Below are 27,963 nucleotides of genomic sequence, written 5' to 3' on the forward strand. Positions count from 1 at the left end.
GTGATGAATTATATTTATTGATTTGCATATTTTAAACCATCCTTGCACTTGTGGAATAAAACCATCTGGGTCATGGTATGTAATCTTAATATGTTGTTGGACATGATTTGCTAATATTTTATTAAGTATTTTTGCATCTGTGTGATGGCTTAGGCCCAAAAGGGAAATGCCATAGAGATTAAATACTGGGTATATGAAAGAGAAGTTCCAAACTGTGATGGAGGTTGAAACAAGGGTGTGGCTATGTCCTTGTCACTACCCAAAACCCAGTACCCAGGACAGCACTGCCTGTGGTAGGCATTGAGATGAGTGGAAAAGTACAGACTTTGAAGCAAGTCCAGAAATTGAAAGCTGTCTCCACCACTTATATGATTGTTTCATCACCTATGAAAATGGGTATGGCAACACAAGCCTTCTGGGGTTGTTATAAGAAAATGAGAGCATGCCTCAAAAGCGGACTGCAATGTTGCTATTCAATGAGTAACTGTTGCTGTAGTCGTTGTCCAGAGCCTAGTGCCCAGTTCTTAAAACCAGGTGTGATCAGCAGTAGGAGTTGAAGGGACTGACTCACATTAAGCAAAATCACACTGATGAACAAAAAACAAAAATCAATTTGTTTCGTGGTGCTGGGGATCTAAGGGCCCTCTTGTATTGCCTTTCTTCTTCTTCTTTGTTCTTTTTTTTACTGTGAGATTTGAGAAACCAGGCTCTTCGATCACCATCCTTAATTCAAAATGTTCCCAAATTGTCCAAGTAACTTTCTGGTTGACATTCAGCATAATGATGAAATTCACAAGAACATGTGTCACAGATTCAAAACAACTCTCCAGAAGATTCTGGCCCCTCTTCCTTGCTCCAACATCCACACCTAACTTACCCAGGTCTGGGGCAGAGGAAGGTGCCTTCTAGTTCTTTGCTGCACTTTCATGCCGCAGTCTGGCTGGACACAAATCACGAGCCACTGAAGCAGGAACAAACTTTATTTTTGAACTGCAAGAAGAAACCTCACCCAAGCTCCTGGGGAATTCTCCCGCATGCCACGGCGGCTCCTCCAGGAACCCCCAGCCGGAAATATCTCTCCGGGAAATCCCTCCTCCTGCACTTCCCCAACCAATGGGAACTCTCGGGGAATCCCCGGAAATCCCCACGAGAACTCCAAAATAGTGCGAGAACTCAAAAGTAGCGGCAGAGGCGGAAAGTAATGCCTCCCCTGTCAATCAATACTGTTGGCAAAATGCCCAGAGGCCATACAGACTGGCTGTGGTTCTCAGCACTTTCAGGCCATGATTCTGTCACCCAGAGCCCCTAGCTGCATGGAGACCCCAGCTGACAACTGGACCACCCACCCCTCTGGCAGAAGTCACTCCCTCACTCTTTGGGAGACTACGACATCTGCTCCATTTCTTCAGTCCCAACAAAACCTAAAATTGTAAGAGCCATGAGTTTTTTTTTTTTTTCTTGCTAATCCCTCACCTTCTCCCACCACCCTCCTCCAACCCTTATTCTTTCCTCCCAGCTTGAATTCTATAGCCCTCGCAGCAATCCCCTTACGTAAGCACCCCTGCTCTTGGTCTCTTCTCCTAGAAAACTTCTGGCTATCCGGGTTTCAGCTCGTTCTACCCCTGCTCCCGCGCAGCTAACTGTTGCTGAAGGACACTTAATGACAGTTTCTCCCTTTAACTCATGAACTAGTGCCCCACGGGCACTGCTGGTGCTGCCTCCAACCCTACATCTCTAAGAACAGTTCCCTCTCCCACACTGTAGGAGTTGACCTCATGGCCTCTCCTCAAACCTAACACCTCTTTAACCTCCTCTTATCCTTAATTTGTTATCTAATTTCTACGAAAAATCGAAACAGAAGGGAATGCCAGATGTTCCCCCAGCCCCTCGACCAAGCGCGAAGACTCATGTCCCCTCCTATCCTAACAACCACACTGTGCTTGTCTTCTAAGCCAGCCCTGCCACTGCACCCAAGGCTCATCTCCTCCTGCTTCCTCAAGGACTCCATGCTACTCACCTCTGTTTTCTGGATCACCATTTTTCCCTCTCTGGTCCAATCCCAACAGCTTTCCAAGTGTAGTACCTCATGTTACGAAGTCCCCACTCCATGATACCCACTGGCAACTACCCATGTCTTCCTCCTTTTACAGCAAAAGCCAGTGTTCAAATTTGCTTTCTCCAGTTGCTTCCTTTCTCATATTTACCCCTCCAGGGTTTAGATATACTTTTACAAAACAGGGTTTAGATATACTTTTAAGATCACCCTTGTCCCCTTTGCCAAATCTGAGGCCGACTGTCTGCCTCTCATTCAGCCTCAGCAGTGTCTGCCATGATGGTCAGCCTCGCGTCCTGAAACACGGATTTCTCTGGCTTCCAGGATTCTACACTCTGCTTCTCGTCCCCCCGAAACACCTGCTGCTTGCTTCCCATGTGGATCCTGATTTCTAAAAGTTGGAGATGTGTGTGGTGGCAGCGGGATTGGAACCCAGGGCCTCACACTTACTAGGCAAGTACTTTATCAGTGACCTCTGCCCCAGCACTTAGAAGCTGGAGTTACCAAGGGCCAGTCCACAGAACTTTTCTTTATCTACTTCCACCCCCCACTTTAGCCATGGCATCCAGTCCCACAACTTTAAATATACACTGTAGACTCTCCAAAGCATCTCTCTGGAGTGGAACTCTGTCCTACTCCAGACTAGCCTCTCCAACACCCTACTTGAAACAGTGGCTTTGACGTCCACAGTGAGTGAGAAGTTGGCAAAGATGTGGGGCAATGGAAGTTCTCAAACATGGGTGGTGGGGCTGTAAACTGGGGAACTATTTGGCAGACTATTTGGCAGTGTCTACTAAAGTCAAGCACACATATAGCTGTGTCACAAGTTTTAACCCCAGGCTTGCATCTGTTTTAGTGAGCTTTTGCATCACTGTGACTGAAACACGTGGAAAAATAAAAAACAACTAAGAGAAAGAAAAATTTATTGGGGCTCAAAGGTCTCAGTCCAGAGATGGCCAACTCCGTGGCTCTGGGCACAAGGTGAGGGAGGCAGCACATCATGGAGGAAGAGCCCATCAGAGGGAAGCTGCTCAGCTCAGGGAGCAGGGAAGGGAGGAAGGGGCCACAGGGAGAATGTCGGGCAGGTCCCCAGTGACCCACCTCCTCCAGGCACCGCCCCACCTGCCTGTGGTCACCACCAGTCCACTCCAACGAGGAGGGACTGACTAGGTCACAGCTCTCACCATCCAGGGTCAGTGGTCACACAGATGGTGAGCTGCGTCTATGATTCTCTAGATTTTAATTCTGCTTACACTCCCAGTTGATGAAAATTAAGGAACTAATATTAGTGTCATATGTGTATGATACAGAGGACAGAGAATTATAGAATTAGGAGGGGGAAAAGTCAGAAATGGTAGTCCTTCCTTGTTCTGTTATTAAATTGGAGTTAAGGTATAAAAAAAGGGAAGTAGGGAGCCGAGGTGCATCTGGGGTGATAAAGGACAGATCCTTGGATCAGCAGCAACTGCAGGTCTACTGCTTAGGGACATGGTCTGGGACAGCCAGCAAAGATGCCAAATACATAAGAAGGAGATCCAGAAACAGGAGGATGCTAACTTCCGAGGCCTGGCTGCTTGCCCTCCTCAACCTCCATCACCTGGGAGCGGTTAGCACCTTCTAAAACACGGGAAACAGCCCGCGCAAGCAGAGGGAGGCCCGAGAGGTCACTTCTGCAGGAGTGTGACTGATAGGAGTGATCACACATTCTTGGTGCTGAGAATCTCTTGATCCAAGAGTACCTGTAATGAGATAAAATCAAATGCCACCAACTGTCATTTTTCAGGTTTAGTGGAATTTCCACCTGAATTCTTTTTCATATGGGAACTGAAGTGACCCATCCTTCCACTGCAGACTGATTTTGTCCATTTCCAGATCTCCTCTGGGGCTGTATGTAGACTCCGCATTTCTTTGTACTGTGGGGGCTACTCAGATGCCAGGCAAAGATGACTGTGTCCCCCTCTCCAAGTGATGGGGTAACTATGATTCCTGCAAGACAGACAGACTTGGGAAACTAATAACAAGAAACATTCCTGTATAAGCTGCTTCAAACTGCAACAAACAAAAGTCCAGTACTTAAGTGGCTGCACTGTTTCACTTCTGACTTCCATGTGTCCTTCACGGGCATCTTCAGTCAAGGAAGGAGCACAATTACATAAGCAAAGAGAACAGCACTGGTTTCCCTCACCCCCTCTTCTTTTCTGGAACTACCCATTTCTGTGCTGCCTGCTGCTCTCAAGAGCTCTTCATGTTCAAGTCTGGGCTGAGAAATGACCAACTACTCTTAATGACCTGGCCTGATAAACACTAGCCTGCACCTAGAGGTGTTTCCTGAACAGGGCCAGAGTGGTCATGTAGATGATGGGCCATGTCTCCCCAGGGTGTCAACAGCTTCTGATGTAAGGAAGCCAGAGACATGTGAAGTGACCGTCATCAGTGTAAACGTTATAATTTTGTTTTTGCACTATGGTGACGAAACAAACTGACCTTACCTCTGATAGCTAATCTACGAGGCTTCCAGGAACGGCCACAGAAGCTCCTGACTGAAGGAGTGGGCACTGAAATCTAAGCCAATTGCTCTTTCCAGGGTACACATGAGACGTTAAAAGCAAACAACATAAAAAAAACCTGGATGCTGGATCCCATATCCTAATCCAAGTGGGTTACAGTCTATGGGGTGGGGCCTGGGCAATGGAATTGTGTGGCGTTCCTGAAGTGTCTGGTCCAAATGCACACGTTGGCAGCTTACCCCAGTGGGACAGTATTCGGTGTGAGGCACTGAGGGGAGGTGTTAGGTTGAGGGTGGAGCCCCCATGAACTTGAGTGGTACCCTATAAAAAGAGAGCTTGCTTTCTTTCTCTGCTCTTTGCCAAGTAAGCATCCAAGAAAACAGCTATCTACAACCAAGAAGTGGGCTGTCAGCAGATACTAGGTCCATTTGAGCCTGGACCTCAGATTTCTGACTCCATAAACTTCTATGGTAAATTTTTGTTGGTTTATTTTATGGAACTGGGATTAAACCCAGAGGTACTCTACTGCTAAGCAATATCCCCATCCTTGTTTACTTTCTGAGACAGGGTCTCACCAAGTTGGTGAGGCTGTCCTCGAGCTTGTAATCCTACTGCCTCCCAAGCTCTGGGATTACAGGTATATGCCATCAAACCTGGCTATAATTTGTTATAGCAACCTAAACTAAGACATCATGTGATTCCCATGTGCAACCAGGGTTAAGTAATGCTGCTGTGAGATGCAGAAGCAGACCAATGTGACTGTAATAAACTCCCAGAATATTAAAAATAAACTAGAATACCTTTTTGCTTTTCTGAGATGGGATCCTACTATGTTGTCCAATCTGGTGTTGAACTCCTGGGCTCAGACTCTTGGGTAGCTGGGACTACAGGGGCAGAGCACGCACCTCACTACCAAGTTTTAATACGCAAGTGGAGTTAGGCTGTCACATACATCTGAACTAAGGGTCCTTTGTAGTTCTTTTTATTAGAAACCAATAACCTAAGCAACTTAAGTGCATTAGAACAGGAGTAAATCAGATCCCTCGTGACTGAAGCACGAATTCCTTCTACTGGCAAAACATGCATGAACATACACATTCTAGATGCACCACACAAAAGCCTGATGCACAAACTATTTAAGAATATACTGTAAATATACAAAACTGAGTATAAAACTGCTCACTGCCTCTGAAATCATCAACTCCCAAACTGATTTCACAGAGGAAACTAAAGTTTAAAACACTTGAGCTTCCCACTGCCACAGGGGTTCAGCCAGTGTACTTTCCATCCCTTATCACAGTAGTGAAAAGTTCAAATGTTTGAGTAGTTTCTGTCTAGATTCTTCAGTACGTAACAAAAGTACAAACCCAAGCACATGCAGCACCTACACCCACGATGCTTCCAGGACGGTCAGATGCCAGGGTGCAGTCTCTGGTGCTTGGTGAGAGCTGAACGATACCTGAAGGCTTTCCCACAGTCGCTACAGCCAAAAGGCTTCTCCCCTGAATGTATTCTCTGATGCTGAGTCAGGTAAGTGCTCTGGCTGAAGGTCTTCCTGCACTCGCTGCAGTTGTAAGGCTTCTCTCCGGAATGCGTGTTCTGGTGTTCTGTCAGGTGAGTGCTGCGGCTGAAGGCTTTGTCACATGCACTGCACTTATAGGGCTTCTCTCCAGTGTGAATGCGCTGGTGCTGAGTCAGGTGGGAGCTCTGGCTGAACGTCTTCTCACACTTATTGCACTGGTAGGGCTTTTCTTCCGTGTGAGTTTTCTGGTGCTGTGCGAGAGAGGAGCAATGCCGAAAGGCCTTCCCACACGCGGGACACGCGTAAGGCTTCACTCCTGTGTGGATCCTCTTATGCTGTGTGAGGTGTATGTTCTGGTTGAAGGCTCTCCCACATTCGTTACACTTGTACGGTCTCTCTCCAGTGTGGATCTTCCTGTGCTGGATGAGGGATGAGCCGTAGCTGAAGGTTTTCCCACATTCGTGACACTGATAGGGTTTCTCCCCGGTGTGAATCCTTTCGTGCTTGGCAAGAGATGAGCTCCGAATGAAGGCTTTCCCACATTCCTTACACTCATAGGCTTTCTCCTGGGTGTGAGTTTTCTGATGCTGATTGAGGTTGGAGAGGTAACTGAAAGCCTTTCCACACTCGCTACACTCAAAGGGCTTTTCTCTGGTGTGGATTCTGCGGTGCTGCGTAAGGGACGAGCAGTAACTGAAGGCCTTTCCGCACTCACTGCACTTGTAGGGCTTCTCCCCAGTGTGGATCTTGAGATGCTGCGCCAGGGATGACCAGTAGCTGAAGGCCTTCCCGCACTCGGCGCAGTCGTAGGGCTTCTCGCCGGTGTGTGTCTTCTGGTGCTGGGTGAGGTTCGAGTGCTGGCTGAAGGCCTTGCCACACTCGTTGCACTCATAGGGCTTCTCGCCCGTGTGAATCATGTGGTGACGGATGAAGGTCGAGGGCCCGTTGAAGGCCTTGCCACATTCATTACACTTGTAGGTTTTCTCTCCCGTGTGAATTTTCTGATGTTGAGTGAGGTGTGTGCTCCTGGTGAAAGTCTTATCACACTCCTCACATTTGAAAGGCTTCTCTCCTGTGTGAATTTTCTGATGTTCCATGAAATGACCTCTCTGGCTAAAAGCCTTTCCACAATCATTACAGGTGTAAGGCTTCTCACCCGTGTGGATCCTCTGATGCTGAACAAGATGCGTCCTCTGACTGAAGGCCTTCCCACACTCGTCACACTTATAGGGCTTTTCCCCGGTGTGTATTCTCTGATGCTGAGTAAGAGAGGGGCCCTCAACGAAGCCTTTTCCACACTGATCGCACTTGTATGGCTTATCTCCAGTGTGAATTCTCTGGTGGTTTATAAGGTTTTCACTCCGGCTGAAGGCCTTTTCACATTCATTACATTTGTAAGGCTTTTCTCCAGTATGTGTGCGCTGATGGCGGATAAGAGCAGAACAGTAGCTAAAAGCTTTACCACATTCACTGCACTTACAGGACTTCTCTTTTTTCACTGTGTGTGAATTCTGTTTGATGCTTACTTTAGCAGAAGCCTGTCCTGGAGATATTTCCTGTTGGGCTAAAAGGCTTGAACTCACAATGATGCTTTTTTCAAGTTCGTTCGTGGCAGGGCCTCCCTCCCGGGTGGGTACTATTTTTTTGACCACTTCTACTTCACTTGGTGGTGTTTGTTGGTTTGCTTGCTGCCTCTCTATATTGCATCCAGATTCCCGAGACTCCAAGACATGGGAACTCCAAATATCTTCCCTTCTGTATGTTCCCACTATCACCTCTGAAGACAGCTCTTCTTCAGAGATGCCCAGTTCTGGGCGGGGAACACTATCTTCAGGTCTTGTCTCCCCTTCTGAAATAAAATAAAATGTGAGTGTTCCCCTGAACTGAGAAAAAAGAACTACTATTGTGGGAATGATCTAATGAAGCTAAAAATAAGAATATAACCCTATTATTGGGGAGAAAGAAGAGCTAAGAAGAACAATAAACAACCTATGAATATGGCAAAAGAAAGCCTACTTCAACTTTACAGATAATTTCTTAGAGTGAGTGAGGAGACTACATTTAAGGTGATAATTTAAAAAGTGACTGGAGACGGTTAAAGATAGGCATAAATGGCCTGAATCTGAAAGGGCAGCCAGAACTAGGATTCCATGCTAATGAACAATACAACAAGTCCAAGAATACTGATTTAAAGACAGGGCAGACCAGAAAGACTGGGCTAGGGCCCCACGGTTGTTAGCCTGGACCATGGAGGAAATGGTTGTATCGTGTTATAAATGGGAGAGCTGTCTAGAAACAATTTAAGGGGAGGAAGATAGTAAGTTCAAGTTAGGCACTCTGAGAAAGTGGAGAAAAAACAGGTCTGGACCACGGCCGTGCCTGTGAGGGTGGAAGACGCCACAAGGTACAGGATGAGCAGGATGTTCAACTGCAGGCTAGGAAAGGAAGTAAAAGAAGAGCAGAGGTAGGGACGATCCTTGAGGGCCCAGAGGGTAAAGAGATGAGTGAAATATGCAAAAAGAAGAAAAGCAGCTTGTGGGCAAGCACAGCAAAGAAACAAAAAGGCCAGGAGATGGACAATCAGAAAGCAGAGTGTTTCCCCAGACTAGAGAGATGACCACAGAAGCAGGGGATCGACACTTAAGGTTCTGCCATGAACAAGTTCTTTCAGGTTGCATTTCTTCAGTTCCCCTGGGACAGGAAGGTAAACAGCACACTCCAGAGAGCCCTGAGTCTTTCCCACTCACCACAGTCTGCAAGCATGAGCTAAGCAAGACCCCAGAGAGGCCTACCATCCCTTCCATCCCTGGGATACGGGCATGACACAGCATGCAGGCAGGCAGGCAGGCAGCCTCACAGTGGTAGAACTTCCCCACAAAGACAAGATCAGTGCAGCCAGCCTTTGGCACAGCCAAGTAGTTAAATGAATGTCTCCATCAACCGGAAGGACACCAAGGAAGATGCACTGATATATCAGATGACCTGAAGGAGTACGTCCGAAAAGTTCTGCACTGAGGGATAATGCAAACCACAGAGTTGGGTGTTGCTGAGGGATAAAAGGGTGTGGACGTGGCCAGTCACCAACAATGACTGGTGTCTCAGCTGAAGACAACAAGATTAGATCACGGAGCTGGGGTAGAGCTCAGTTGGTGGAGTCCTGGCCTTGCATGCACAAGGCCCTGGGTTCAATCCCCAGCACCACAAAACAACAACAACAACAACAACAATAAAAAACAAACTTCTCTGGAGAAGGTTCCAGAAGACCATGCTGAACACCAGCACCCTACTCAGAAAGCAGTTCCAAATCATTTTACTGTATTCCTCTTCTCCAGGCACTGACCAAAACATTCTAATACCCAGTGCATAAACTGAGGGTGCTGAAAACCAGGATGCAGAACAAGGCCGACTGGCAAAGCAGACACATCAGGATTTTAGATGCTGATGCTGCAGAGGCGGCTACGGAGACAGCCTAGAGAAGAGGACAGAAAGAGGATGAAGAGATGAAGGAGGCAGGCCCAGGGCACCGCAATGCAGGTACTGTGTCTCCATTCCAATTACCTGTTCAGATGTCTGTAGAGCTGGAGTTATCTTTATAAACACAAGCAGCTATCCTACACCAAAGATAAATCTATTCCAAACAGTGAAGAAAGCAAGGCTGGAGGCTGGTTTCCTACGACCACCATCATTAGGGTCAAATTCCAGCAATAAAAAGTAACCAAAAAAAGCTAAATACCTCAAACATTTGCTTTCTGTCCACTGATCAGATAACTGTAACTACCTATATTTCACCTATGCAACATGGGGGTTTTATATTTTTACCTAAATGAACTTCTTTTATGACTACTGCATTTTTTTTAAAAAATGCCCGAGGTTTTTGAATACACATTTAAATGTTTTAAAATTGTTTTCTCTCTGGACAAGTCAGGACTTTCTGAAACTTCATTTTTAATTTGTAATACAACTTCACAATTTGTTTTTTACCAAAGTTAATAAACTGTAAGCATCAATTAATAAGCTCTTATAAAAACCAATTTTCTGGATTATATTCCAAGAAATCATCTTCATAGTTAGACAAACGGGGAGAGAAAGCAGGGAGATGGAGAGGAAAAGGGAGAAAGAAAAAGTTATAGTCTGTGAACCTTTTGGAAACGTATTATTTTAGTCAGATTTTTTGGCACTGTGATCAAAAGACCTGAGGAGAATAATGCAGAGAATAGAAAATTTATTTTGGCTCAGTTTAAAAGGTTCAGTCCATGGCTGGTCGACTTCAAAGCTCTGGGCCCAAGGTGAGACCGAACATCATGATGGAAGAACATGGCAGAGGAAAGCAGCTCAGAGTATGATACCAGGAAGCAGAGCGAGCTCACTTCACCAAATACAAACATGAAGTCCTGCCTCCAGTGACCTACTTCCTCCAGTTAATCCATATCAGTGGATTAACCCATTTACTGGGTTAGGGGTCTCATAACCCCATCATTTCACCTGTGAAACATCTTGCATTATCTCATACATGAGCTTTTGGGGGACACCTCATACATCAACCATGGGATTTATAATACTTAATTGCCTATTTAAAAAAATCTCTGCATGGTACTCAAGTAAAAAACTTGTTATAATTTTAGCTAATCTAGCATTTCCAAATTACATATGACTCACATTTTTTTTTTTTTAGTTGTAGATGGACACAATACCTTTATTTGTTTATTTTTTTATGTGGTGCCGGGGATCGAACCCAGTGCCTCACTTATGCTAGGAAAGTGCTCTACACTGAGCCACAACTCTAGCCCCATGACTCACATTTTTATTCCTGCTATAAAAGAGAATTTCCAACTGCACCCAATTAACTCTAGGGATATATTCCTTGCCTAGAGAGACTAGTTATTCCTTCCCCAGGATTGGTCCTAGAAAAGGTTTCTCTATGCAGTTTAGACACTGATGATTTAGAAAAAGGCCACTTGCAGCTTCAAAATAAGTCTGGAAAAGTGACAGAATCAGAAGGTCTGCATGAGATGCAGAAAGTGAAGGGATGCAGGTTGCTGCTACAGAGACCACTTTTGGTGAGCTAGGTTTGGAAAGAAAAGAGAGAGAGGATGGTAGGCAAAAAGATGAATAGTGTTGAGTAATCGTATTTGGAAATATAGACTGTTTCTGTTTGATGGTTAACAGGGATAGAACCTGTAGATCCAAAACAAAAAACGGGGCAATAAAAAATAAATTGAAAATTATGAGATCAAGGTCCCAAAGGAAGCAGGAAAGGGAACCCAGAGTGCAGACAGAGATCCTGGCTTTAGGACTAGGCAGGAATGACCGATCCTCTAGAAGGAATGCAAAAATAGAATATAAATTATGACAGTTGCATGACAGAATATAAGACTAGGCAGAATGGATAATTTTTCTTTCTTTACAGGACATACTTTACAGAGAAGCATACACATTGACAGCTCGGGCATGAAACCCTCCCTTGCTGGGCTGGCAGCTGGAGCTAGTGACATTCATCTACCAGCACCCATTACTCACCTCCAAGGGGACACAATGGTTCCACAGTCCATGGCTCTGTCCCTTGCTCTAGCTGGGAAATCACATCAGGTTTGGAAACTTGGAGTCCTGCCAAGGGGAATAAAAATAAATAAATAAAAGAATCTGTCTGCAGTTAGGGAAGAAAACCATATCAGAATCCAGGTTCAGTCTCATCACTTTGGTTTAGAGAAACTGGTATGTGGGATAAATCTGACGGGAAAAAATAGTGTATCAAGCTTCAGTGTTACCTGTTCCTACACATGGATGGGATTCAAGAAAATTATTAGTTTGTCCCTCTGCTGGGCTGGGGTTGTGGCTCAGTGGTACAGCGCTTGTCTAGCACATGTGAGGCCCTGGGTTCAATCCTCAGCACCACATAAAATAAATAAAGTAAAGGTATTGCGTACAACTAAAAAATAAACATTAAAAAAAAAAGAAGTAGAAACTACCTCAAAAACTCAAACTCTAGAAACTGTTGGCTCCTGAACCTAAAGGAAAAGTGAGGAGACAGCCCTCCTCCTTCACAGCCCAATGTTAACTCTGGGGGTCATACTTACCTATGGAGACCAGATGTGTATAATTTTCCAGCGTCACATCCCTGAACAAATCTCTCTGTATAGGGTCCAGCTGTTTCCATTCTTCTTGGGTAAAGTCCACTACCACATCCTTGAAGGTCACCGATTCCTGAAACAGACATTTCTGCTTAGCTGTAGGAGAAGGTCAAGTCAGCAGTGCTAAAAGAAGTAAGGCTGGCTACACACTATCCAAACAACCATGTCGACAGGTCTTCCTCTGAAACACACACAAAAGCAGTACTTTGCCCACAGGATTAAATAAGAAGTGTTCCAGGGCTGCCATTGTAGCTTTGTGGTAGTGCTTGCCTAGCATATGTGAGGCACTGGGTTCAATTCTCAGTACATTAAAAATTAATTAATTAATTAATTAAAGTTATGTGTCCATGTATGAACAACTAAAAAAAAAAAAAAGTAGTGTTCCATGTGAAATGCTTAATTTAAGGTCTGGCATGAAAGAAGCACTCCTGGGGCTGGGGATGTGGCTCAAGCGGTAGTGCGCTCGCCTGGTATGCGTGCGACCCGGGTTCGAGCCTCAGCACCACATACCAACAAAAGATGTTGTGTCCGCCGAGAACTAAAAAATAAATATTAAAAAAAAATTCTCTTTCTCTCTCTCTCACTCTCTTAAAAAAAAAAAAAAAGAAAGAAGCACTCCATCAATATGGAGTGTTGCTGGTGTTCACCATCATTACCATCCTCTCTCTCTGTTCATATCATGTATTAACAGTGTAACTATCATCAACAGTATTCTTTAGTACCTATAACAAAAACAAAATAGAGGGTCCAGAAACAGGCTCATGCTTCAGAGTTTAATGGACTTAAGCAACTTTCAAATTAGTTCAGGTATGATGGATTAGTCATCAAGCTGTGTCAGGACAAATGCCTTCTTGTGGGTTGGGAATGTGGCTCAGTAGCAGAATGCTCACCTGGCAGGCGTAAGGCCCGAGGTTCAATCCCCAGAACCACAACAACAAACAAAAAGGCCTACTTGCCAAAAAAGTTCAGTTAAGATCCTCACTTTACAACACACAAAAAAATTCCTGCTAGCTTAATGATAAATTTTTAAAGGTAAAATAGTAAAGTAAAAGGAAAAATAGCATATAAGCTTGAAATTTGAAAGGTAAAAATTATAAGACAAACAGATTAACAGCTATAACTACACAAAAATCTATAGGGGCCAGGGGTGCAGCTCTGTGGTAAACCGCTTGCCTGGGTTCCAACTCCAGCGCATGTGCGCACACACACACACACAAAACTTCTAAAAAAGCACCATAAACAAAAGATAATCTTCTAAGTTCCTACAAATAATTAGCAACCCACTACAACAAAAAGGATCAATAACACAAACAGGCAAGTCACATAAAGAATTTTTTGAGTGTTTTGGGATGGGGATCTCAATATGTTGACCAGGCTGATCTCAAACTTGTGCGCTTAAATATCCTCCCACATCAGACTCTGGAGTAGCTGCATTTACAAGCATGTGCCAAAATGTCCGGCAGGAAGTTGGTGACAAACTGTGAAAAGAAGCTCCATACCACGACTCTGAAACCAGAAGGGGTAAGACAGGCACATGCTGCAGCAGCTCTTGTCCTTTGGCGGGAACAGAATCTGAACGCACTCCAGCTGAGGGGCAGCTGGCAGGACTTATCAGAATTTTTAAGTGCATATGCCATTCAATTCCAGCTTACTGCTTACAGGAGACATGCCCCAAGGTGCAAAGAGTCTAAGTGCTGGAGGGCTTGGAAGGAAGAAAAATCAAAGTAACATTTCCATTAATAGGAAGGGTGGCTAAAGAATACATGCTACATCTATTCTAAAATACTTTATGCAGACATCTGCTATATTTCTTGTTTTTACAGTGCTGGGGATCTTAATTATTGAAGGAGGGAATCCACTGGAAGGAAGGAGCTCCAAATATCTGATATAAATATGATTTCCATGGGCAAGTAAATGTAATATTAAGAGATGTGCATGATGGGCGCCCATGAAAAATCCCAGCATGCTGTAGGAACAGGGCAAGTCCAGACTGCAATGGAGGAGTTGAAGCAGCAGGTCTGTTGGGCTTGGTCCCTGGTACATCCAAGGAAACCTGGCTCCATGATGATGACCCTTGAACAAGCTCTAAAACTAAAACTTGGAATGCTCACTCAGCACTGACTGCTGATGTCATTCTAGGTGTGTGAAGCACTGGGCAGATGTGCCTGACTGTCTCCACTGCTGAAAGTAAACAGGAACCATCTGTTATGGACCCAGTGTCTAGTGTGGGGCCTGTGCCACAGCTGACCATCTGGCTGCTACATTTAAAAGCTCTGAACTCCAAGGCTCAAGAAGACTTGCCTGGGTAGAAGCTTCTCATGTCTGCGATCACAGTGAGAAGGTGCATGCATGAAAACCAGAGAGGAGCCTGTGACCAGACGTCTGGACTCTGCTTATGAATGCCCTTCCTTCTGGCCCTGTTGGCTTAAGACTCTCAGAGTATTACAGCCGAGTCACGATCTGCTCCTGAGGATCGCTGAACCAAACTGTCCACAGGTCCTGGAAATGTAGTCCTATAGAGAGGTTATACTGGATCAACCCTAATAGGCTTACTGTCCAAAAATCAATGTCAGGAGGATTAAGCCATGGCCAGATGGCATTAACAGGAGTTGGATTTACCCTCCTGCATGAAATACCAAAAATTCCAGACAAAATGAAACAAGTTTCAACATCTAGAACCTCAGTAAAGCTCAGTGGTTGGGAAGCAAACAAAGTGAGTCCTGCGGATGCTCCATCTAGCTCACTGCTTGATAGTTCCCAAGTTGTGGGGAGGGAGGGGAGCCTTGATGCCCTGGGATGAAGAGGCAGCTCTGTGACTTGAGGTGACTAGAGTTCACAGGACAGACTGCTGGGGGGGACAATGAGAGCTCTTTATGAGCGCCTCGCAAAGCACAATCAGTGCCAGGGTGTGGTGAGATGACCGAAGGCCAACGAGTCACCCAAAAGGGCTTCAGAGACCTCAAAGGGCTGAAAACAGTCTGTTCCCATCAGTCAACCTGAAAACTTCATAATTTATGCAGCACTGGGTAGAATTCTCAGAACAGTCCTGCCTTAGTAGGGGGAATAAACAGACTAACTGCTACTCCCGACTTACCTAAGAACTGTATAAATAGGCTGAAAAGCAAACACTGTTTCCAGCAACTGAATTGTATCCTGGAATAAGGATCAAGAACACACCATAGGAGCTGGGGGCAGTGGCACACACCTGCGCCCCTCAGATCACAAGTTCAAAGTCAGCCTCAGAAACTTAGCGTGCATGCACGACAACCAGAGAGGAGCATCCTCCCAGGGCATCAAGGCTCCTCCAGGGTTCCCCTCCCTCCCCACAACTTGGGAACTATCAAGCAGTGAGCTGGATGGAGCATGCACAGGGCTCACTTTGTTTGCTTCCTAAGCAACCCTATCTCCAAATAAAAAAGGTGGGGAAGGAGGATGGGCTTCGAGATGTGGCTCAGTGTTAAGAACCCATTCACTCCTGGTACCTAAAAGAAAAATTTTAAAAAAGGAACATAAAAATACGTAGAATCCAGTGTGTTACATGCAATAGAAAATTACCAAGTATATAGAGAAGTGGAAAAATATAAGTCATACATAGGGGGAAACATCAATCAATGGACACCAACCCAGAACTGTCTAGAAGCTAAAAATATCAGACAAGAATATTAAAGTTATTGAGACTGTATCCCAGCAACTTGGGAGGCTGAGGCAAAGGATCATGGGTTTAAAGCCAGCCTCAGCAACAGCAGAGGCGCTAAGTAACTCAGTGAGACCCTGTCTCTAAATAAAAAATACAGAAAGGGCTGGGGATGTGGCTCAGTGGTTGAATGCCCGAGTTCAATCTTTAGCTACTCACCCCCCCGCCCCCTCCCCTGCAAAAGGACTGTATTCCATGTTCAAAAAGTTAGGAAGAGATATGGAAGACATTAAGAACAATACCACCCAGAACTTATAGATCCAAAAGTAAGAATGTTCTGAGATAAAAAAAATACTTGATAATATTAACTGATTAGGAACTGAGGAAGAGATGATTAGTAACCTCAGTGACATAAAAGTAGAAATTATACATAATGAAACAGATAGGAAAAAAAGGAATTAAAAAAAAAAAAAGTACAGGGAAGTTCCGGAACAATTACAAGTAGTCCAATAAATTTGTAACTGGAATCCCTGGACAACAAGAGTGGATGGAGAAATTAAAGGTATGCTTAAAAGACAAAGAAATAAAAGCTAATTATATTCCAAAATTGATGAAAATTATAAACCCACATATCCAAAAAATTCAATGAACTGCTGGCATAAGAAACATAAAGAAAACTCCACCAAAAGAAAATTCAGAGATAGAATAAAGCAAACAAAGGAAAAAATACTTATGAAGGAACAAATATAAAATTACATCGTTTTTTGTCTTCTTGCAAGCAAGAAGACAGTGGAACACTATCATGTACTGAAAAAAAAAGTCTGCCAAATTAGAGTTCAAAAACAAAGGGAAATACTATTTCAGACATAAAAATCTGAATGGATTCATACAATACAAGGAATGTTAAGGAAGTCCTCATCAGAAAAAAAATAATACCAGATAAAACACAGATCCTACAGCAAGATTTCTCAGCCTCAGCTGCTGATGACTGGATGACTCTCTTCAATAATGGAGGAGGGCTGTCCTGTGTACTCTAGGCAGCATGGCTACCTGCCTCTAGCACTGTACACCCTAGACACTGGTAGTACTCCTCATCAAGTTAGACAATTAAAAATGTGTCCTAACATTTCCAAATGTTCCCTAGGATCAAAATCACCTTCAACTATAAACCATGAAGAAATCAAGAACACCAGAAATGGTAGCTAAATATATGGGGATTTTTTTTCTTATTATTTAAACCTCTTTCAAAGATAATTAGCTGCCTAAATGAAAATAACAAAGTATTATAAGATTTTTAATATTTTTAATATGTGCACAAGTAAAATACAAAGCAAAAATAGTGTAAAAATGGGGGATGAAAGTACACTATGCGTGAAATGGTTCATCACTTCGAGGTAAGCAGTGGTAAGTCAAATATGCATACCTAAAGTAACATCTATAATAACACAGCATGTGGTAATTAAGTACAGTAGCAGCAAACTAATGTATCTATTGAACACTTCACACAAAGGCAGAAAAACATACATTCTTCTCTAGTGCTAATCATTTACCAGAATGAACCATTATACATTTATTTTTGCCAAAAAAAGCAAAAATAAAAAATAAAACAAAAAACAAATCTCAATAAACTAAAAAATATACAATTATTCAAAATATAGTTTCTCTATGAGTATGTACCTGGGTACAAACTTATCAAATACATGTTTGCCCTGCTCATTTGTGGGCTCTGCATCTGAAGATTCAGCTGGCTATGGATTATGTCTGAAGGAGTACAGACTTATCTGAATAGGCACAGACTTTTTTCTTGTCATTATTCCATAAATAACATATAATAACAACTGTTTACTTACACTGTACGTTGTATTTGACATTATGAGTAAACTACAAATAAGTATTCAGGAGGACATACATAGGTTGTGTGCAACATACCCTTTCATGTAAGGAACTGGAGCATCCATGGATGTTGGTATCTGTGAGGACACCAAGGGATGACTCTGCGTACTTTTTGTCATAGTATACCTCAGTAAAAAATACAGTGATACTAAAAATGCTTAAACTGAAAGTGGGAAGAACTGGGACCACTTCTTTGGAAAGAAGATTACGTTGTGGGACAGGAAGGAAGCAGGGGGGAAAAACTAAGACGGAACCCGATCAAGGGGGCTGACAGGTGACTATGGTTGGTGCAGCCACTATTACCTGTCCAAGTTCTCAAGCAACTATTTCTGCTAAAAACGTCAGCAGGCACCTTTCCTCCATTAGAAACTAGTGAAGGTTCACAAATGGCCTAAAAGAGAAAGCCTTCAGCTTCTCATCCAGGTGCTCAAGGCCTTTCACAATCTGATCTCCTTCAACATGTGTTTAACACAGCAAAAACATCTTCTCCAGATTTCTCTGAATCCTGTGTAACCCTTGCTACTGCTTCCTTGTGCATACCTAGAATCCATCCCTTGCACCTTATGTGTTCAAATATCCAAGTTTCACCCTTCCTTTGAGAGGCAGCCCAGATCCCAGATCCCCCATGAAACTCTGGAAATACCCTCCAGATCACATAAGCTTCCTCATTCTCCAATTTCCACGGTACTCATTCACCTTTTCTATATTTAGCTGTTTTGGTTTTTAGCAGTCATTTTGGCTGATCCAAGTAAAGAATCAAGTGTGCTCTACTATCCCTGGAGCACGGCAAGATACTAAGCAAGAGTAAGTGGTGAATGGATTAGTCAAAGCCGGGGAAGCAGAGATGGCAATGAGTCACTGGACAAATGGAAGTCCAGAATAAATTGCAACATTGGCTTTTGGATAAATATACTCCACAGCAAAAAACACAATCCTACTCTGAGAAATGAAACAGTACTTCAGAAAATGCCAACTTACCCGAAAACTGGCTGATGGGAGTAGGGTACATTCCCCATTGAGAAGGGGGTCGTCTGGAGAAGACATACCTAGGGGAGGAAGAAAAGGCCATGATGAATTCTATGTACATTAGCTGCTCCCAGCAAGCCACAAAATCCACCTACTTTTCTATTTGGAAATAGCCAAAACTATGCCATTTCCTTTATATTTCGGAATAAAAAAAAGATGCAAGATAACTGTTACCTGGGGTGCTGGCACCCTCCTCAGTAAGCTCTATCGAGTTAAGCCGTTACTTTAGATGCAGTTTTGTCCCTAGATATTTAATTAGTAATATGGATCATACATCTCTATGTTCTTCATTAAGGGAGGCAAAATATCTTTGCTCCTTTTCTTTGCTACACATAATATTCAGATTACTTTCCAAAAGTCTTACATAGGCCATTTGAAAATTTTGCCATTAATGCAAATTAAATCTCACAGTAACACAATTTATACTGCCTACCCACTAGAATGTCTGAAATTGAAGAGACCTGGTCAATAGTAATTATAGCAACTGGAACTTTTGCACATTGTTATGAGGGTGTAAGCTGACCAAGCACTTAGGAGAACTGCTAGTGCATACTAAAGGTAAATGTACGTTCACTCCATGATGCTTTCATTCCATACTTATGCATACAGCTAGAGGGCCTGTGTCCCTGTAAAGATTTGTGTAAGAAGGGGGCTAGGAATAAGAAAGACAGTAGAAAAAACCTAACAGATTTTCCTATGTACATATTAGAAATACCTAATTTCCACCATCGTGCCCACCACAATGGGGTCCTAATTAGAATAAACTACAGTCCATGCTTGTAAAATTTCGTCAAAATGGATTCTACTGGCATTTATAACTAAGAATCAATTAAAAAAAGATTTGCATAAGAATATTCATGGCAGGTTTATTCTTAATATCCTCAAACTGGAAAAAACCCAAATGCCCCTCCCCTTTTTTTCCCACTTTTTTGTTTTTTGCAGGACTGGGGATGGAACCTGGGGCACTCTACCAGATGCACCCCCACACCTTTATCTCTTTCTGGAGACAGACAGTCTGATAAGTTGCCCAGGCTGGCTGTGAACTTGCAATCCTCCTGAAGCTCTGCCTCTCCAGTCACTGGCATTACAGGTGTGCACCACCACCCAGCCCAAATGTCTTTCAACAGGAAAATGGATGAACAAACCATGGTGTATTCATACAATAAAAGACTATTCCAAAATATACAGGAAAAAGCTACTCATTAACAATGTCAAGTAAAATAATCCAGACATGGAAGAATGCATACTGCATGCCTCCATTAAGTTAAAAAGCAGACAAAAATCATCTATGGAAAGGGAATTAGAATAGTGGTTGTCTCTGAGGGCATCAATCCCTGGCAGGGAAACAAGAGACTGAGGCATTGGAAATTTTCTGACTTGATGTGGGTGTAGGTTCACTAGTATATTTGACACTGTCTACATGTAACCTGTATCTCAATAAACAAAACAAAAATAAACTTTGCTCTTGGGGAGATCTATTCCTAGTTCAGGTTGTCAGCAAAGCCTGGTTCTCAGAACTAATGAATATTAATTGATCACGCACAATTATATAAGCCCTACTCTTCTCTAGCTTTGATTCCCACATCTTCAAAAGTGTGGAGACAAACGTCTGGCAAATATGCTTTTTAAAATTATCTTGAGGAAGAGATAAAGATGAGGAAAACAAAATTAGATGTATTTTTCCTGTTTCCTTAAAGACACAGACAAGAAGAATTTTCTCCCCTTTCAATTTTAATTTATTTAGAAACACAAGCTAGGGAAGATGGTTCTGGTTATAAATTTAAATTAAAGATATGAATTATGAAATAAAAGGCTAATAACGCTGTAAAAGAAGGTTGGCAAAAATAAAACAGGTAAAAATCAAGAAGGTTATTTAATCTGGGTATGGGGCACATGCCTATAGTCCCAGCTATTGGGAGGCTGAGACAGGAAGATGGCTAGAGCCCAGGAATTTATGGCCATTTTGGGCAATGCAGTGAGACACCATCTCCAATAAGTAAATACTAAACAAATAATGAAGACTATTTATGACTACAGACCCAAATGCACAATATTGTAGCAATAAGTCAAGCAGATTTAACTCTGAATAGAAGGAGAGAAGCACAATTATTTAGGTATCACCAAGGTTGTTGGGATGCAAGTTATAACTGGAGTTAAGACTCTCAAACCACAGAACTTAAAAAAGAAAAAAAAAAAAAAGAAGGGATTAAATATAAAGATATTGGGGACCATGAAAAACAAAAACACTGAATATTCAAACAGACAGGGCCCAAGTCATTTCAGAGGATCTAGCAAGTACCATTAAGGTGCACAGATAGTTTCTTTGGACACCACCATGAGGGGATCTGTGTCATCTGATTTCAGGCCCAAGACTCAAATTACAGAAAAATCCCTCTGGCCTAGTGAAGGTTTTGCAATCAAGCTGTGGATTAAAGAGGGCTGGGTAAAATTTACTCAAACTGATCTGATAGAAACAGGAAAAATAACTATCCAATGCAGTAATCCCAGTGTGAAACATGGAACTATAGATACATTAAAAGGAAAAAGAATAAAAGCAGCACCACATCACAGTCAGTTGAGGCAGGTGGAGGTGATGGAGAACGGAAGGAGAGCCAGGATGGTCCCTAGCTTCATCTGTCTGCACAGGAATACAAATTTCACTCTGTGAAAATGAAACATCTGCCAGTCAAGAGATTCTTGATTTATCTTAATGGTGTCATGCCTCAGAAGAGGATGTGGGACTGGGATGCAACTCAGGTGTAGAGTGTTCACCTGGCAAGAGCAAGGCTGTGGTTACAATCCATAGCCCTGCAAAAAAAAAAAAAAAAAGGAAACAATAAAGGGAATTTATCCCAATTGAACTTTCAATAAACGAAAAAACTTTTAAAAACAGAACTCTTCAGTAAAAATGAAGATGTTATCTTGTTTTTATCAGTGAAAGAAAATGTTGTACACTGATAATTGGTTATCCAAAACTCTGGGAAAATCAGGATCATGAAAAATGTCTCAGGTAGAACACTTATGATTGCAAGTAACAGCAACCAAATAAGCAACACCTATAACAGTTACAGAAGGCAGTTGTGTGCCTGGGTTAAAGTAAATACTAGGCGAGGATGCAAGCAAGAGATCAAAAGGCACAGAGGCTCAGAAAAGATGATTCTAATTATGCAATTATGAAAAGTCTCAAAAAGAAGGAAAAAGGGCTGAATGACAATCACTAAACCTGTCCACACAGTCATACTGAAAGACTGTAAAGACAATGACAATGCAGGGGACGTCTACAGTGCCATGTTACAGGGCTTCCCCTTACCTTGACCTGTTCAATAACATACAGGAAGAAACAGAAGATTTGTAACGACATAAAGTTCGAAAGGACAATTAAAACACTGAATAACCAAATTAGGTTTTGTAATTATTCTGACAGCAACAACCGACCCCCCCCACCCCCAAAATATCAAAACAATCACAAAGGCCAATGTTGATGTTAAGGATAACAATCCCGTTATAAGAACAGCGTTAATCTAATTCATTCAGTTTATGCAAAAAAGAATATTACTGACGTTTTAAAAAAATAAACAAAATTTGATGTCCAACTAAATCCACATAAAAACCAGTACTACTCATACTTGCAGGTATTTTCAAAGCACCTCTCAAGAACGAGGTTCGGTTTCAGGCACTGCGCTTTAAGGCGACGCAGAGAAGCCTGGACGGACTCACAGACCGACTGCGGAGGGGAGGGCAGGGACCTGGGGGCGGGTCTCAACAGCTGGATTCACCTGCCAAAGAAGGAAGAGCAGCTCCGGTGCTCTTAGAGGCCAAGAGTCAAGGCCATCACGGAAGCCGCCGAACAGGCACGCCGGTCTAACAGGAGGCACTGCAAAAGAAAGCCGGCAAGGAGCTGTCGCACCCAAAATGGCGAGTTTGGAGCCACCCTCGCAGCACGACTGTCCTGACCGACGGCCATCTGCCACGAGCATTTCAGGACCGAGTCCCGCACTCAGCGAGGTCTTCTCTCACTGGGCAGAGGTCGCGTGGAGACCCAGGGGACGGCCCCTCGCCTCCCCTTAACGCCACTCGGTCCACTCCTCGAACGCGCGCCCCCAGCCCCGCAAGTACTAGTGCGGGGTGCGGCTGCTGCGCGGGGTCCGCACTCCCTCGCGGGCCCTGGAGCTCGTCACGTCCTCGGGCCCGGGCTCCGGGCTCCCGGGCCGCGCCCCTGCAGCTACCGCGTGACGCGAGGCTCTGAAGTCCCGGTGCGTGCGCAGTCGAGCCCCGGCGCCAGGGCCGGCTGCCCGGCGGACTCCGGACGCAGGCAGCGGCACGTCACAGGCGCACCCGAGCCTCCAGCGGCGCGGAGGCCCTGCACCAGGACCCAGCGCCGACGGACTGCGCGGCGGCCCCCTCTCCCTGGCGGCGCCCCGTGGGTGCGGGAGCCCAAGACACACCTGTTGCAGAGCCGCGGCTGGGGCGGCCCGGCTTCGCAGCAGACCAGAACAAAAGAACAAAGCGTGCGAACAGCTGGGCGGGCCCGCCCGCGCCAACCCGGCGAGGCGCGCCCCCTTCTCCGACTCCCCGGCTTCCTGCAGCCGAGACGCGTCACGGCCAGCCCAGGGTGACGTCACGCGCCCGCAGGGCTGGCCGTGACCATGGTGACGCCAGGCCACCGCCCTCCCCTCCGCGCGCCTCTCGCCGCGGTCCTGGCTCTGGAAGCGCCGGGACGGTCACCCGAGCTCACGAAGGGCACCCCCGTGGCTGGACTTCCGAATGCCAACCTTTTACACGCCTCTGGGCTTGAAGAGCCACTTCCGGCCTTGTCCCGGGAGGCTGGATCGACCCACCGAGGGCGGACCACAACTCCCAGCAGACGCCGCGAGGGCGCGCCTCCCACGCTTCCCAGTGACGTCAAGACGCGTGCCCACTGCCGGCCGCGATGCGAGGGGCTTCCGGCGTGCGTCGGCGGCAGTGGCGTGAGCCCGCGGCCGGAGCCCGTTCTGCGGCGGGCGCGCTCCCAGGGCCGAAAGGCCTGGCGATTCTCTTCGTGATTTTGAAACCGACAGGTAACCCGTGAGCGGCGGGGCCAGTGCTGCAGTCTGCCCGCCGCGCTAGCCGCACGCTTTCTCCTAGAAGCGGTTTGCGCTCAGCGCAGTCTGGGTGGCCGGACACCTGCGGAAGCGACGCGGCCCCGAGCGCCGCCGGGGCGCACGTCTCCCGGGACCGGCGCCTTCGTGACCCACCGGCGGCCGCGCGAGCGGGGAGCTGACGCCCAGCCCTGGTTCTTGTGCCCCTTGTCCGCCGAAGAAAACTCGCAGCCTCCCGTGGAAATCCAGCCGGAGGCTTTGTGGTCAGGGGAAGTAAAGTAAGGTTCCAGAGGACAGTCTGCGAGAGGAGGTCACTGAGGTTTGCGGGGACCGAGGTCCCACCTTCCGTCTGGCCAGCCAGGCGATTCACGCCTCCTTCACGTCCAGCAGGGGCAGCTTCTGACCCTCGTCCTGAGGACCATCCCAGTAAAGGGGCGCTTCTTCAAGGCGATCCTGCCAAAGTGGGTGCTAGGGTCAATGACGGGGCAAACTTTATTATTGCCTGCGCTTTGGGAATTTCCCTGTTGATACAGATTGAGAAACCCAGGCTCTGTCGGGAATTAGCTTTTATTCTCACCTGTTTATTCTCAGAGTTAACATGCCTGTTGTTTCTCTGTGTTACTTGATTGTTCATTAAAGGGAATTCAATGACGCCCCACGATCCTCCTGAGTTATTGGATTGCATTTCCACTGCTCGTTACTAACTACTACCTAACACACAAATTTCAAGACTCAGATAATTAGAAGCAAAAGCCTTTTAACCATAAAATCTGTAAGAACAAGTTCAATTAAAACTGGCAGTGCAGGGCAAAATGACCTCGAATCTTTAGCCCGTCATAATAGTCCAACTCTCTGCTCCATAGGGTAAGACTGAGCAGTGAGCCTTGAAAGTCTGATGCACTCCGGCTCTCAGTCAAAAGTCAAGAGTTGGACCTGGGCAGGACGTTGGGAACTTGCTTGAGACTGACAGGAGGACAGAAGGGGTCTACTATCCCACTCCTCCCTGAGAGGACCCACTGTCCTAGTTTTCCTACCATTTTTGCTAAACTCCTTCCTGCTGCTCCAAGCAGTATGTCTTAAATCTGTGATCGGGAAACCACGTGGCTGAATTGGCTTCAGCTCCATAGTGGATGCTTTCTCTGTAGAAACAAAACAAACAGGCATTTCACCACCCACCACTACTTTATCACCTGTCCTACAGTCTGATGTTTGTTTTTTTCCTTTGCCATTATAAAAATACCGGTTGTCACCCTTAACATTGTTTTTAGGACTTTCAAATGTGTGGGGCCCACATATTTTAAGATGCTACAACTCCCAGAGATGGTGGTAACCTGTACTTGTAGCTGTGGGAGTCAATCAGAAAGGCTGCCTACTGTATGGTTGCACCTATACAACATTCCAGAAAAGGCAAAACTACAGAGGCAATGGTAGCCATGGATTTGGGGGCTGGAGGAAGGATGAATAGGTGGAGCACAGGGATTTCTGAAACAGTAAACTATATGATACTGCAGTGGTGGGTACATGCCATTATATATTTATCAAAACCCATAAAAATGTTCAGCACACGCATGAATACTGGGTCTAGGATTGTGGCTCATCCATAGAGCGCTCGCTTAGCGTGTGAGGCCCTGGGTTAGATCTTCAGCACCACATAAAAATAGACAAAATAAAGATATTGTGTCCAACTAAAACTAAAAAATGTTTTAAAAAGCATGAATCCTAATGTAAACTATGGTGTTTAGGTAAGAATAATTTATCCATATTGGCTTATCACTTCTAACAAATGTGCCACTATAATGCAAGCTGTTAATAAGAGAGAAAACCAGAAGGAGGAGGGAGGGAGTATATTAGAACAATCTGTACTTTTCACTCAATTTTCCTGTAAATTGGCCAGATGCAGTGGTGCATGTCTGTAATTAAGCCAGCCTCAGCAATTCAGCAAGGGCCTAAGCAACTGAGTGAGACCCTGTCTAAATAAAATAGAAAAAAGGGTTGGGGATGTGACTCGGAGTTTGAATGCCCCTGGTTCAATCCTGATACCAAAAAAATAAAAAAAAATTTAAAAATCCTAAAAATCTAAAATTTTTCAAAAATAAAGCCCATTAATTGAAAATTGTATGAATGTTAAAATATATGAATGCTTTCATTAAGTTCTTGAAAGAAATGAGGGCAGATAATTAGAAAATGAACAGTGACCCTTGTTACAGAGATTTGGCTGAAATGTGCACCACAGTTGGGTGGAAAACAACTTGTAGGTGATGAACTTGAATATTTGGCTAAGGAGGTTTCCAATGAAAGTGTGCAATGTACAGTCTGTGTTTTCATTGCTGCTTATAGTAAAATACATGAGGAAAGAGGTGAACTGAGGAAAGAACTGAAGCAAAAGGGAACCAGCACTAGATGAGTTTGGAAAATTTTCAGACCTTGTACAAATGAGATATTCAGTAAATGTTGAGGTAACAGGTAGATTACTGTGTTCAGTGACTTCTCTAGTTTTATCAATTGGGTCTCTACATAAAAGGGAAGTAGTATAATGTTCCCTTGAGTATGTACATAAAACATTTATTGAGCACCTTCTGTATGCCAAGCACCAAGAAAACCTATCTGCAAAAAAGTAAGATTATTGAATAGAAGTATAATTAAGCAAGTAAAAGTCAAAGCTTATTGAGTTTTTTTCTTGGTGTCAACCTGTATTTTTATTTTTTAATATCTTTATTTATTTTTATGGGTGCTGAGGATCGAACCCCGGGCTTCACACCTGCAAGGCAAGAACTCTACCACTGAGCTACAGCCCCAGTCCCCGTGTATTTTTTTTTTTAATTTGTGACTAAGCATTGAATGTTTACTGAGCCCTGGCTTTGTAGAAAGAATTATGCGGGGTAAGATGTCCATGACATGGTCTTTTTTTTTTTTTAATATTTATTTTTTAGTTGTAGTTGGACACAATACCTTTACTTTATTTTTATGTGGTGCTGAGGATTGAACCCAGGGCCTTGCACATGCTAGGCTAGCACTCTACCACTGAGCCACAACCCCAGCCCTCCCCATGTATTTTTAATACTTTACTTTACTTGAATTAACATTTAATTATTTCAGATTGCCAAAGAAAGAAAAGAATGAAAATTCTCAACAAATGCAAATATTAATATTTTAAATATTACCCTGCTTTATTAAAATGTCTTTTTGCACAATGACTAGGAATCTGGTAATAACCAGATACTTTACTGAAATGCATAAATATTATCTTAGTGTGTCATTAGATAAATATTAGATAAATAATTATTATTTAATAAATGTTACTTATCAAAAGAAAAATATTTACTAATGTTTAATACACACACATATACACACAAAGCATACAAAATCAACAACTCCATAAACTTATACCCTGTATACCCGTCACTCAAATTAAGAACTAAGACTTTTATCAGGATCCCAGAAGCCCCTCTCAAGGGCAAGGGGACCCTCCTAGTCAGGTCTTCCAAGAGTCACATTCTTTCCCACTTCTAACACAGATGAGTTCCACCTGTTTTGGTACTGTGTATTCTTTTGTGTCTGATTTTTTTTTCACTCAATATTTGTGAGATTCTTCCATATTCTGATTTTTCTTTCACCGAGATCCATTCTGTCATTTTTTTTTACTTCCAAACTAGTAAAGACTGCAGTTGTGACCAGTCCCTGTTGATTGTTACCCTAAGACGGTTGATTAATAATTTCAATTCAAATACATCACTAATTGCTTTCTACTTTGATGCAATTAAAAAAAATGCAAAAGGCTTGGAGTTCCCTTGTTTTTTTGTTTTTGTTTTTGTTTTTTTTTTCTGGATGGACACAATACCTTTAATTACTTACTCACTTCTAGGTGGTGCTGAGGGCCGAACTCCGTCCCCCACGGGTAGGAAGCACGGCTCCACCCCCGAGCCAACCCCAGCCCCGGAGTCTCTTTGTTACCTAATTTCACTTGAAACCAGAATTCCAAATGACTTGAGCAAATGCACATATAAATAAGGTGTGTTGAAAGGACGAGGTAGGCGTGCATATAGACAGTCCTCTACCGCACAATTCTTCGTGTCCTTCCTGCAGGTCCGCTCTCCCCGCCTGCCCCCTCCTCGTCTCCTCCCT

At 44.1% G+C, this 27,963-nt stretch overlaps 1 protein-coding gene and 1 long non-coding RNA gene across 8 annotated transcripts in view; one reads left to right on the forward strand and one right to left on the reverse strand.

Moving 5' to 3' along the window:
* The window catches only part of LOC144366409 (uncharacterized), a 43,897-nt gene extending 32,149 nt beyond the window's left edge, over window positions 1-11,748 (forward strand). Inside the window, exons 4-5 of the long non-coding RNA XR_013425513.1 lie at window positions 9,415-9,616; window positions 11,490-11,748. This is a non-coding gene — a long non-coding RNA (uncharacterized LOC144366409). The remainder of the gene's footprint in view (window positions 1-9,414; window positions 9,617-11,489) is intronic.
* On the reverse strand, window positions 2,960-23,592 carry Znf184 (zinc finger protein 184). 7 transcript variants are annotated; one of them, XR_013425508.1, is made up of 6 exons: window positions 22,540-22,980; window positions 18,716-18,783; window positions 12,157-12,283; window positions 11,600-11,686; window positions 5,361-7,931; window positions 2,960-3,792 (listed from the first exon to the last, which is right to left on the reverse strand). XR_013425508.1 is itself a non-coding variant. In XM_013363647.4 (6 exons), the coding sequence occupies exons 2-5, from the start codon at window positions 18,779-18,781 to the stop codon at window positions 5,971-5,973; spliced, it is 2,241 nt and encodes a 746-aa protein (XP_013219101.2). In that variant the 5' UTR covers window positions 18,782-18,783; window positions 22,540-22,980; the 3' UTR covers window positions 2,960-3,792; window positions 5,928-5,970. The 7 variants fall into 7 exon arrangements, 6 of the variants coding, with proteins under 6 accessions (XP_013219101.2, XP_077876785.1, XP_021590084.2 ...); XM_013363647.4 differs by having other exon boundaries at window positions 5,928-7,931; XM_078020659.1 differs by adding an exon at window positions 21,325-21,425 and having other exon boundaries at window positions 2,960-7,931.
* Between the last annotated feature and the right edge of the window lie 4,371 nt (window positions 23,593-27,963).

The sequence above is a fragment of the Ictidomys tridecemlineatus genome, chromosome 8, assembly GCF_052094955.1.
Source record: "Ictidomys tridecemlineatus isolate mIctTri1 chromosome 8, mIctTri1.hap1, whole genome shotgun sequence".
NCBI classification, from domain to species: domain Eukaryota; kingdom Metazoa; phylum Chordata; class Mammalia; order Rodentia; family Sciuridae; genus Ictidomys; species Ictidomys tridecemlineatus.